This window comes from Moschus berezovskii, chromosome 14 (assembly GCF_049115385.1).
Source record: "Moschus berezovskii isolate FMDL1 chromosome 14, NW_MosBer_1.0, whole genome shotgun sequence".
Lineage (NCBI taxonomy): Eukaryota > Metazoa > Chordata > Mammalia > Artiodactyla > Moschidae > Moschus > Moschus berezovskii.
The window spans coordinates 9,712,757-9,724,022 of NC_142473.1; the positions used below are offsets into that span (position 1 = coordinate 9,712,757).

General features: G+C 42.0%; 1 protein-coding gene across 10 annotated transcripts in view; it reads left to right on the forward strand.

Moving 5' to 3' along the window:
- TMEM123 (transmembrane protein 123) overlaps positions 1-11,266 on the forward strand; it is a 90,227-nt gene that overhangs the window by 75,043 nt on the left and 3,918 nt on the right. For 8 of the 10 annotated variants that reach the window (XM_088842883.1, XM_088842886.1, XM_088842888.1 and 5 more), the window contains 2 exons: positions 7,633-7,941; positions 9,127-9,280. In XM_088842883.1, coding sequence (XP_088699009.1) covers positions 7,633-7,941; positions 9,127-9,280 — 463 coding nt within the window. Of the gene's footprint in view, positions 1-7,509; positions 7,942-9,126; positions 9,281-11,266 lie in introns of all 10 variants that reach the window. The other 2 variants (XM_088842880.1, XM_088842879.1) reach the window with 1 other exon arrangement.

An 11,266-nucleotide genomic window follows, 5' to 3' on the forward strand; every position in this document is an offset into this window, starting at 1 on the left:
TTGGGATGGTTTTGTTCACTGCCTCCTGAACAATATTACGGACCTCTGTCCATAGTTCTTCTGGCACACTGTTTACTGTTAACTAGATCTAGTCCCTTAAATCTGTCACTACCTCTGCTGCAGATTCATACAGGATTTGATATAAGTCATACCTGGCTGAAAGTGAAAGTTAAGTCGCTCGGTCGTGTCTGACTCTCTGTGGCCCCATGGACTCTATATATAGCCCACCAGGCTCCTCCATCCATAGGATTCTCCAGGCAGGAATACTGGAGTGGGGTTGCCATGTCCTTCTCCAGGGGATCTTCCCGACCCAGGGATCGAACCCAGGTCTTCTGCATTGCAGGCAGACGCTTTACCCTCTGAGCCGCCAGGGAAGCCCAAAAAAAGGAAGTGAAGTTGCTCAGTCATGTCTGACTCTTTGCAACCCCATGGACTGTAGCCTAATAGGCTCCCCGTCCATGGGATTTTCCAGGCAAGAAGACTGGAGTGGGTTGCCATTTCCTTCTCCAGGAGATCTTCCCAACTCACGGATTGAACCCGGGTCTCCCATGTTGTAGGCAGACGCTTTACCATCTGAGCCACCAGGAAAGTCCCATACCTGGCTAGCCTAGTGTTTTTCCCAGTTTTCTTTAGTTTAAGCCTGAATTTTGCTACAAGAAGCTGATGATCTGAGCCACTGTCAGCTCCAGGTCTTGTCTTTGCTGACTGTATACAGCTTCTCCATCTTCAGCTACAACGAATGTAATCAATTTAATTTTGGTATTGACCATTTGGTGATGTCCGTGTGTAAAGTTGTCTCTTGTGTTGTTGAAAAAGAGTATTTGCTATGACTAGTGCATTCTCTTGGCAGAATTCAGTTAGCCTTTGCCCTGCTTCATTTTGTTCTGCAAAGCCAAGCTTGCCTACTTTTGCATTCCAATCCCTGATGATGAATAGAACATCTTTTTTAGGTGTTAGTTCTAGGAGGTCTTCTAGGTCTTCATAGAACTAACCTACTTCAGCTTCTTCAGCCATCAGTGGTGGGGTTGGATTACTGTGATGTTGAATGGCTTACCTTGGAAATGAGCTGAGATCGTTCTGTCATTTTTAAGGTTGCACCCAAGTACTGCATTTCAGACTCTTTTGTTGACTATGAGGGCTACTCTGTTTCTTCTAAGGGATTCCTGCCCACTGTAGTAGATATAACGGTCATCTGAGTTAAATTCACCCATTCCCATCCATTTTAGTTTGCTGATTCCTAGGATGTCGGTGTTCCCTCTTAGCAGCTACTGCTTGACCACTTCCAGTTTTCCTTGATTCATGGACTTAACATTCTATTCTAGGTTCCTGTGCAATACTATTCTGTGCAGCATTGGGTTTTACTTTCATCAGCAGACACATCAACAACTGAGTGTCTTACCACTTTGGCCCAGCCACTTCATTCATTCTGGGGGTATTGACAGTTTCCCTCTGCTCCTCCCCATTAGTGTGTTAGACACCTTCAGGCCCAGGGGGACCCATCTTTGGTGTCCTATCTTTTTGGCCTTTTGTACAGTTCATGAGGTTCTTGTGGCAAGTGTACTGGGTGGTTTGCCATTCCCTCCTCTAGTGGATCATGTTTTGTCAGAATTCTCTGCTATGACCCATCCGTCTTGAGTGGCCCTGCACAGCATGGCTCGTAGCATTATTGAGTTATGCAAGCTCCCTCACCACAACAAGGCAATGATCCATGAAGGGGTATACAAAGGTAGTTGGAATAAATCCAGACTCTGAAGAGGATGAATACTTTTACTTGGTGCTAAAAAAACAGGCTGCTTCATAGTGTCCTTGGTCCTGCTGTGATAGAAGGTGGCTGACTAGTGTTAGAAAAAGGCTTGGAGTATCCCTTTTTTCTTTTTTGGATGTTTGTATCAGTGAACTGAAAATCTCTTCAATAGCGTCCTTTTCATGTGCTGTGATTCTGGCAGCAGTGGTGATAAGCATGGAAGTAGGTCTGTTCTGAGCATCTCTGCAGCAGTGGCAGGATGTCCCTCATCTCCACGGGTACCATGTCTGTCTCGTTCCTCTCCCTCTGAGCACGGCAGCTGCTGGCATGGAGGGCACGTGGCACCCTCACTTCAGCCCTTCACCTCCTCTTCCTGTGATTGTTAGCTGAAACCAAGAGTTAAGGTCAGGAAATTTTTATAGCTCTGATTGAAATCTGTAGATGATCTCAGGTTTTACTTAAGCAAGTTTTGAGAGTGGTTTGACAAGTACTGACTGAATTTGTCTCAAACATATGAGTTTCAAAGATCTGTGAAAGGAACCAGCTTAGCACAGCCACCAGCCAGTGCCATTGCCCAGAGACACGTCTTGTTAGAAATGGAAGAACTGTGATCCTGAGTGCATTCATTTGCCAGGGCTACCACAGCAAAGGACCACTAACTGGGTGGCGTAAACAGCAGAGATGGATTGTCAGATTGTCGACAGTCAGATTACATCCTCCTGAGGGCTGATGACAGAGGTCTGTTCCATGCCTGTTGCCTCATTTCTGGTGTTTCGCTGGCAATCTTTGGCTTTCCTTGGCCTCTTGGAAGCACCAACCTGATCTCTGTCTTCATGTTCACACGGTGTTCCTCCTGTATGTTTGTCTATCTCCAGATTTTCCACTTTACAAGGATACCAGGTACTTAAGCCTTATCCCGAAAACCTCATTTTAGCTTGATTATAATCCTCTGTGAAGATCCTATCTCCAAATAAGACGACATCCTCAGGTATGGGAATTAGGTCTTTACCATATGAATTTTAGGGGGACACAGTTCAACACATAACACTAAATAAGTGTTGACAACTGTGTGCCCCCTACACCCTGTCCCACAGCTCCACCTGCGTTAGCTGAGGTGTTACTGATGGTATGTATGCTCAACTTGTTGAACGAGTTGTAGTTAGTAGGTTGTTTGTCTTGTTCAGAATGAAAGCGAAAGGAATAGCACTGTGATGAGTGGGGTTCCTCCGGCCGGCAGCCCGGGCCCTGCAGCGGGGCTGCACTGCGGCCTCCGTCCTTGCTCCCCCGTCTCCCCTCACCTCTGCCAGTTTGACATCATGGAAGCAAGCCTGAAGGGGTTTGGGGAGAAGCCTGCTGGGATGTTTGCAGCCGGTGGAGGTGCCCCTGGGTGGCAGATGCAGTTCTTGGGGAGCTTCTGGAGAGACCCTCAGCTGGCTCTTCCCCCACTATTCTCTGGATTCCCTAGGGCCTCCCCCTGCTGGCCCTCGCACTCCACTCCCTTCAGTCCAGTTCAGTTCGGTCGCTCAGTCATGTCCGACTCTCTGCAACCCCATGGACCGCAGCACACCAGGCCTCCCTGCCTATCATCAACTCCCAGAGTCCACCCAAACCCATCTCCATCGAGTCAGTGATGCCCCTCCCGTGGCCCCCGCTGTTTGGTGTCCCATCTCTCTGCTGGGTCTCTCCACCCCGCTGTGCAGAAATCTCTGCGAAGCTGTCTTTTACAGCAGCCCCGTGCTGGCTGTGTTCCACGCGGCCTGATTTGGTTAATGGGAAACAAGCACCTTTGTTGTCACTGGAAACAAGAATCGACTCCCAGACTAGCCTTTTTAAACTCTGCTGACAGGTAGAGACAGTTCACCCACGGCCTTTAGCCTTTAGAGTTACTTTTCAGGCCAGAGTCAGATCTCAGTGTTTGTCCCTTGAAGCCTTTCCAGCTTGGCTTGAGGGTGAGGGCTTGTGTTCCCCTCTTTCACTCCGTGGGCAGAGGTGGGGGTGGACAAAGAGCACACATCACACTTTATAGTAACATACCATCCTTGGGCCTTTATACCTTCTTTTGTCTTGTTTTAACTTGATGTTTTTGTACTTTCTTGGATTGAAATACATAGTCAATATATAACACATTAGTTTCAGGTATACAACATAACAATTTGATACTTGCCTGTATTGCAAAATGATCACAATAAGTAACATCTATCATAATGTATGTAAGAATTTATATAACATCTGTCATCATAGTTTTTTTTGTTGTGATGAGAACTTTCTGATCTATTCTCTTAAAAACTTTGAAATATACAGGATGATATTAACTAGAGTCACCATGTGTTTGACATCACATCCCCATGATTGACTGACTTTATAACTAGAAGTTGGTCCCTTTGACCCCCTTCGCTCATGTCACCCGCCCTCCACATCTTTACAACTTCTGCTCCTCAGAGGCTGTGGAGATTGAAGGGCTAACACAGCAGAGCTTAACCCTTCCCAAGCCCTGCGTGGGTGGTCTGTTCTTCCAACATCTCTGCAGGTGTTCACTGTGCCTCGCCATGGAGGACTCTGGCCAGTTGCTGAACAGTTACGGGAGAGGGAAGACACCCAGATGCCCATGGTGAGGTGGCCCCATTTGTAGAGGAGCACAGACAACCATTCACTTATATTATAGACGGGGGTGACTCACTGAATGTGAGCTCTGACCTTGAAGAGAGCATCCTTGCACTGCAGCTAACACATTTAAACATCACAGAACACACCTTAACATCAAACTTATTTGCCTGTTTTGTCAGGCAAAATTTGTAGAAAATTGTAGCTGCTTAGTCATTTCTTTAACACATTTGGATTTTCTTAATGAAGAACCAAAATCACTGCAGATGGTGATTGCAGCCATGAGATTAAAAGACGCTTACTCCTTGGAAGGAAAGTTATGACCAACCTAGATAGCATATTAAAAAGCAGAGACATTACTTTGCCAACAAAGGTCCGTCTAGTCAAGGCTATGGTTTTTCCCGTGGTCATGCATGGGTGTGAGAGTTGGACTGTGAAGAAAGCTGAGCGCCGAAGAATTGATGCTTTTGAACTGTGGTGTTGGAGAAGACTCTTGAGAGTCCCTTATACTGCAAGGAGATCCAACCAGTCCATCCTAAAGGAGATCAGTCCTGGGTGTTCATTGGAAGGAGTGATGCTAAAGCTGAAACTCCAATACTTTGGCCACCTCATGAGACGAGTTGACTCACTGGAAAAGACTCTGATGCTGGGAGGGATTGGGGGCAGGAGGAGAAGGGGATGACAGAGGATGAGATGGCTGGATGGCATCACCGACTCGATGGACATGAGTTTGGGTAAACTCTGGGAGTTGGTGATGGACAGGGAGGCCTGGCGTGCTGTGATTCATGGGGTCGCAGAGTCGGACATGACTGAGTGACCGAACTGAACTGAATGAAGAACTAACCTGACAGGTCCCTGTTTTTGCCCATGTGACTTTGTACAGTATCTGTGAAGAATATCTTATTATGGTCGGGAGAAGAGAGTAGGCTGTGTGTGTGTGTGTATAATCCAAAAGCAACATCGTGTTCATTGTTCCACTATGCAAAGATCATTCTGTTCTAAAGATATGATAAAAACGATGTTTGCTGTATTTAATTTCACTATAATAGAATTCATTCAGTAGATTAAAATAATAGGTGATTATTTCAATGCTAAAGTATATTACTTATGTCTATAGAGCATTTTAATTGCTTAATAAAAGATTAGTTCAAGTTCTTAGCATTTCTATCATCTACTTGAATAATTATAATTTATTAGTCTACATAATATAAAAGTTTTTGTATTATCACCAGTGCAGTGGACATGAACTTAGGCAAACTTCAGGAGACGGTGAGGGACAGGGGGGACTGGCGTGCTGCAGTCCATGAGGTCACAAAGAGTCAGACACAACTGGGCTACTGAACAACAACATAATATAGAAATACTAATTCCTTTCGTCTTTTTAAAAAATCAGATAATACTCAGTGGAAGAGATCACACAATAAAGACCCAGAGTTCAGAAAAGGTGATAGGAATTTAAATAGTAAAAGCTGATGGCCAGATAAGAGGCACTATTAAAACCAGCCTGGAAAGCTGAAAATAAATATTTGAATTCTTTGAATAAAAGTCCAGAATAATTGTGAAAGATAGGGTCATAGTACCTGAAGTCATGGCTTTTGGGTGTGACAGGGACCCTGAAGGCCTGATGCTGCTGTTGCTGGAGAAGGCAGGCCAGGGGCGAATTCTTTCCACTTTGGTTCTTGGCCAGAGAGAGTGAAATGAGAAAATGCAGGCAACATAGCAAACTATTAAACCTGCAGACACAAATAAAGAAATAAATTTCAACCAGTCAGTCCTAAAGGAAATCAACCTTGAATATTCATTGGAAAGACTGGTGTCGAAGCTGAAGCTCCAATATTTTGGCCACCTGATGCGAAGAGCTGACTCATTGGAAAAGACCCTGATGCTGGAAAAGATTGAATGCAGAGAAGGGGGCGGCAGATGATGAGATGGTTGGATGGTATCATACCAACTCAGTGGACATGAGTTTGGCAAACTCGGGGAGATAGTGGAGGACAGAGGAGCTGAACAACCACAGTAGAGCAAAGAGAGATTTTTGATTCCTTGGATAGTATATAGTAAATAGTATTTATTATGCTTCCTTTGTGGCTCAGACAGTAAAGAATCCGCCTGCAGTGCAGGAGACCCAGGTTCGATCCCTGGGTTGGGAAGATCCCCTGGAGAAGGGCATGGCTACCCACTCCAGTATTTTTGCCTGGAGAATTCCATGGACAGAGGAGCCTGGCAGGCGACAGTTCATGGAGTCCCAAAGAGTCAGACACGACCAAGCAACTAACACACTTTTATTTAGTAAATTATAAATAACTAAAGTATCTTTAGTTGTAAGTATCAGTTAGGTTATGGTGTTACAATGAAGATAGAGTATGAAAAAATATTAAGATAGAAATGTTTGCTTTTGGCCATAGCGCATTTTTTACATAGAAATTTAGAATTTATTTTTTGGTAATAGTGCTTACTTATTTCCAGTTGTTTAAATTAACTTCAATGGTTTCCCCTTATAAAACTGCCTTTTGCATATTTAAAGCTTTCCAAAATATTTTTAGAAATATGTTTCCAACGATGGAAAATTATTATCACCACTATGAGATTTCCAACCAACCATGTTCTGCAATGTTATTTCACTTCCTAATGTATCATGAGAAGTTGGTTTTACTCTTATAAAGTCCTGCTTATGCTTACATCCACTTCAGGCGATTAGAAGCATGCAGCTACTGATTGTCCCCAAAACCTTTTGGAAGAATGTGGCAGGGAAACTTTAAACTTTAAAAACCCTTTTTACATCCATTGGTTTAATAATCTTTTCAACTAATACTGTAACATAAAGTATAGAACATTCAGATGGGAGTGGTTAAGACACTGTCCCTGTACTGAAAGAGCTCCGTCTCCTGGGTTGGGTCTTCTTCCCCCTTCCCCCCCGCCCCACCATATGGTCACAAAAATTCCTAACTGTATGTAAATCCAGGCTTGGTTCCTTTTGGATATTTTCCTGTTTTGAGACACTGTATGGCTTATTGCTGTGTACTGCAGAGCATTAGACTAAGCATCTTCATGCTGCCTTGTTTGCTAGACCTTTTCCTTTACATGTGACCGTGAAAGGCGGTGAAGTGGGAGCCTGATTATCCAAGTCACAGCTCTTGCTTTATTGTTTCTGCATCTTCTCATAGACCCACAGGGACATCTCAGCCATAGAAATGAATCTTCCAACCTCAGTGTGAAGCCATCAACGGCTTCAATTTCCCCAGTCTTAAAGAATGTGAATGTGACCACTACCACCTTGAATCCCACAGGAAAATCATCGTCAGAAACTAAAGATTCCTCGGCCTCAAATAATGGGGGAGCCGCCACCTCGAAAACCACAGCAAAACCATCAACAACTCAAGTTGCCTCAGTCCCCAATAATGGGACAGCCACCACCTCGAAACCCACTGCAACATCTAAAATGGTAACACCAGTGGTCTCAACAAATATGACTTCCACCACCTTAAGGTCTACACCCAAGATAACAAATGTTTCACAAAATGCATCCCAGGCAGCAGTGTCCACAGTGACCACAGCCCACAACAGTTCGATGACATCTGTGTCTTCATCAGTAACAGGCATGTATAAAATGGACCTTTTTTTTTTCTATGCTGAAAAGTTAAAATGCCGCATTTATATCATTCCATTCTGCAAAATGTAGAAATTTAGGCAATTATTTCTCATTTCCTGTATAAATTAGTTGTAGAGATCAGGAAAAGTTGATGTAGTAACTATCATGTTCCTTTAAGAAATTAGCTTCCAACTTAATCATGCCAAAGAATGACTGTATAAGATCCATCTATAAATAATTAAATTATACTAATGGAATTTTATTTTGCATAATTTGAAAACTTGTCATACCTTTAATTTTTTGTACCTCACTCTAGAAGGGAATTCGGAGAAGGCAATGGCAAGCCACTCCAGTACTCTTGCCTAGAAAATCCCATGGATGGAGGAGCCTGGTAGGCTGCAGTCTGTGGGGTCGCTAAGGATCGGACACGACTGAGCGACTTCGTTTCACTTTTCACTTTCATACATTGGAGAAGGAAATGGCAACCCACTCCAGTGTTCTTGCCTGGAGAATCCCAGGGACAGGGGGAGCCTGGTGGGCTGCTGTCTATGGGATCACACAGAGTCGGACACGACTGAAGTGACTTAGCAGCAGCAGCAGCAGTCTCCATTATTTCTAAACCTAAATCATGGTGAACTTTGGTTTTAATCCACTTGTGCCATAAAGATATTTTTTAATGGTATTAGATATAGTCACATATATATTATTAGTCTCCACACTCTTTTTTTTTTCATTTGTTTAAAATATAATGCCTGTGAAACCTGGAATTCAAAAACCTTAAAATTCTCCTTTAAGTTATCCAAAGTTGAACTTCTCTTTAAAAGCTGTTGATTACATTTATCAGAACAAATATCAGACTTTATGTTTTCTTTTTTGTGTTTTTATATACTTTTATTCTTAATAGTTTCTCTTCTTTATTACTACAATTTATGTATTGACTTCACAAAATTAAATAGTTAAAATTCACAACTTGGGACTGCAGGCAGTGGGGGTTTCTTTAATAAGGGATGTGTTGGGTCAGCTGAAGAAAACTAAAGCCAGGCGTTAACTAGACACAAAATCAACTAGAGAGCAACTTCATGTCCTTCTCATCCCCAAGTCAGAATGCTTACATAGAAATTCAGAATGTTTTAGCTTATTACAATGTATTTTAAAAGCACTAAAACCTATTTTTTCTTTTGTTTTCTTCTAGTCACAGCAACTATTATTTCTAAGGAAAATAAAGGATCAAAATTTGATACTGGCAGCTTTGTTGGTGGTATTGTATTAACACTGGGAGTTTTATCTTTTCTTTACATTGGATGCAAAGTGTATTATTCAAGACGAGGCATTCGGTATAGAACCATGTAAGTTTTGATTGGGCAGGACTTTTTTTTTTTTTAATTTTTATTGGAGGCTAATTATTTTACAATATTATATTGGTTGGTTTTGCCATACATTGACATGAATCTGCCCCGGGTGTACATGAGTTCCCCTTCCTGAACCCCCCTCCCACCTCCCTCCTCCCCTTATCCTCCCTCTGGGTCATCCCTGCATACCAGCCGCGAGCATCCTGTAACATGCATCACCCCTGAACTGGCGATTCATTTCACATATGATAATATACATGTTTCAATGCCATTCTCCCAAACCATCCCACCCTCACCCTCTCCCACAGAGTCCCAAAGACTGTTCTATACATCTGTGTCTCTTTTGCTGTCTCGAATACAGGGTTATCATTTGCATCTTTCTAAATTCCATATATATGTGTTAATATATTGTATTGGTGTTTTTCTTTATGGCTTACTTCACTCTGTATAATAGGCTCTAGTTTCATCCACCTCATTAGAACTGGTTCAAATGCATTCTTTTTAATGGCTGCGTAATACTCCATTGTGTATATGTACCACAGCTTTCTTATCCATTCGTCTGCAGATGGACATCTAGGTTGCTTCCATGTCCTGGCTATTATAAACAGTGCTGCAATGAACATTGGAGTACATGTGTCTCTTTCAATTCTGGTTTCCTCAGTGTATATGCCCAGGAGTGCAATTGCTGGATCAGGACTTTTATTAGTAGTAGTAGTAGTTCTTTATTTAAATATCATGACAAAATTTAAGAGTAGAGTCAATGTTCATCTCAGTGATTAATAATTCATAGATTTATGAGTTATATTCCTATTAATCCTTTGTGCCTAAAGCAAATTGGGTACAAGCTCATGATTATAATTATTTGCAAATGAAAATGAATGTATATACCTGTAAAAATGACTGTATTTTATTATTGTGCCATCCTTTTTTTTAACTGGAGATCCAAGTTTAATCAGCCCTTTCACATGCTTACACCTCTAATCACAAGAAATACCGTATCAGGTCTCCTGAGGTTGTTGACTTAGTGCTGCCGACAAACATAAGACACACTAAGATAGCATCCTCGATAAAAACATGATTTTGCTTTCTGTGACAAAGAAAATAAATTCTGACAGCCTCATTTTCCCTGATAATGAGTTGTTAGTATAATATATATTGTCAGTTAATCTGTAGTAAAACCATCTTTTCAGGTGAGCTTTATCAACAAGTCCTCAACAACAAACCATGTCATTCTATAGATATGATGGTTTTTAGAGGTATCATCTCCCAATTTTTGTTACCCCAACAAACTCCTTTTGGTTTTTCTTTTGAGTCTTACATGCACAAGAGTGAATTTATTCTTTTGATTGTTCATTCAGTTCAGTTCAGTCGCTCAGTCGTGTCCGACTCTTTGCAACCCCGTGAACCGCAGCACGCCAGGCCTCCCTGTCCATCACCAACTCCCGGAGTTTACCCAAACCCACGTCCATTGAGTCGGTGATGCCATCCAACCATCTCATCCTCTGTTGTCCCCTTCTCCTCCCGCCCTCAATCTTTCCCAGCATCAGTTAAGGTATATATAAAATAAATACCAGAGAACAGATGGGATTTTCCAGAATTTAAGTTGTCATATGTCAATACATATGTGTCCCATAGAGTTTCCATGTCAGAAACATTTGGGAAATATTGATTGAGCACAGTAAAATTCTGTCAGCCTTTGATGTGTTGATGTACATTATGAATTTCTAGGAGAAAAATATATCAAAATAAGTCTCAGATTTTTCATTGAACCAAGAAAACCAGACTTTATTTAAATTGTAACTTACCTTTCATGTATAGTAGCCATCATATCAAACTTACTTTAAAAGAATATCAAGGTGGTATTTTGTCAGATTAAAGCACATTCAGAAACATTCATTCTTTCCTCTTGTAGCTCAGCCTGTAAAAGAAGAAAAAAAAAAAGGAAACTAACTAAATCAGGTTAATTCTAAAAATGCTTTAATA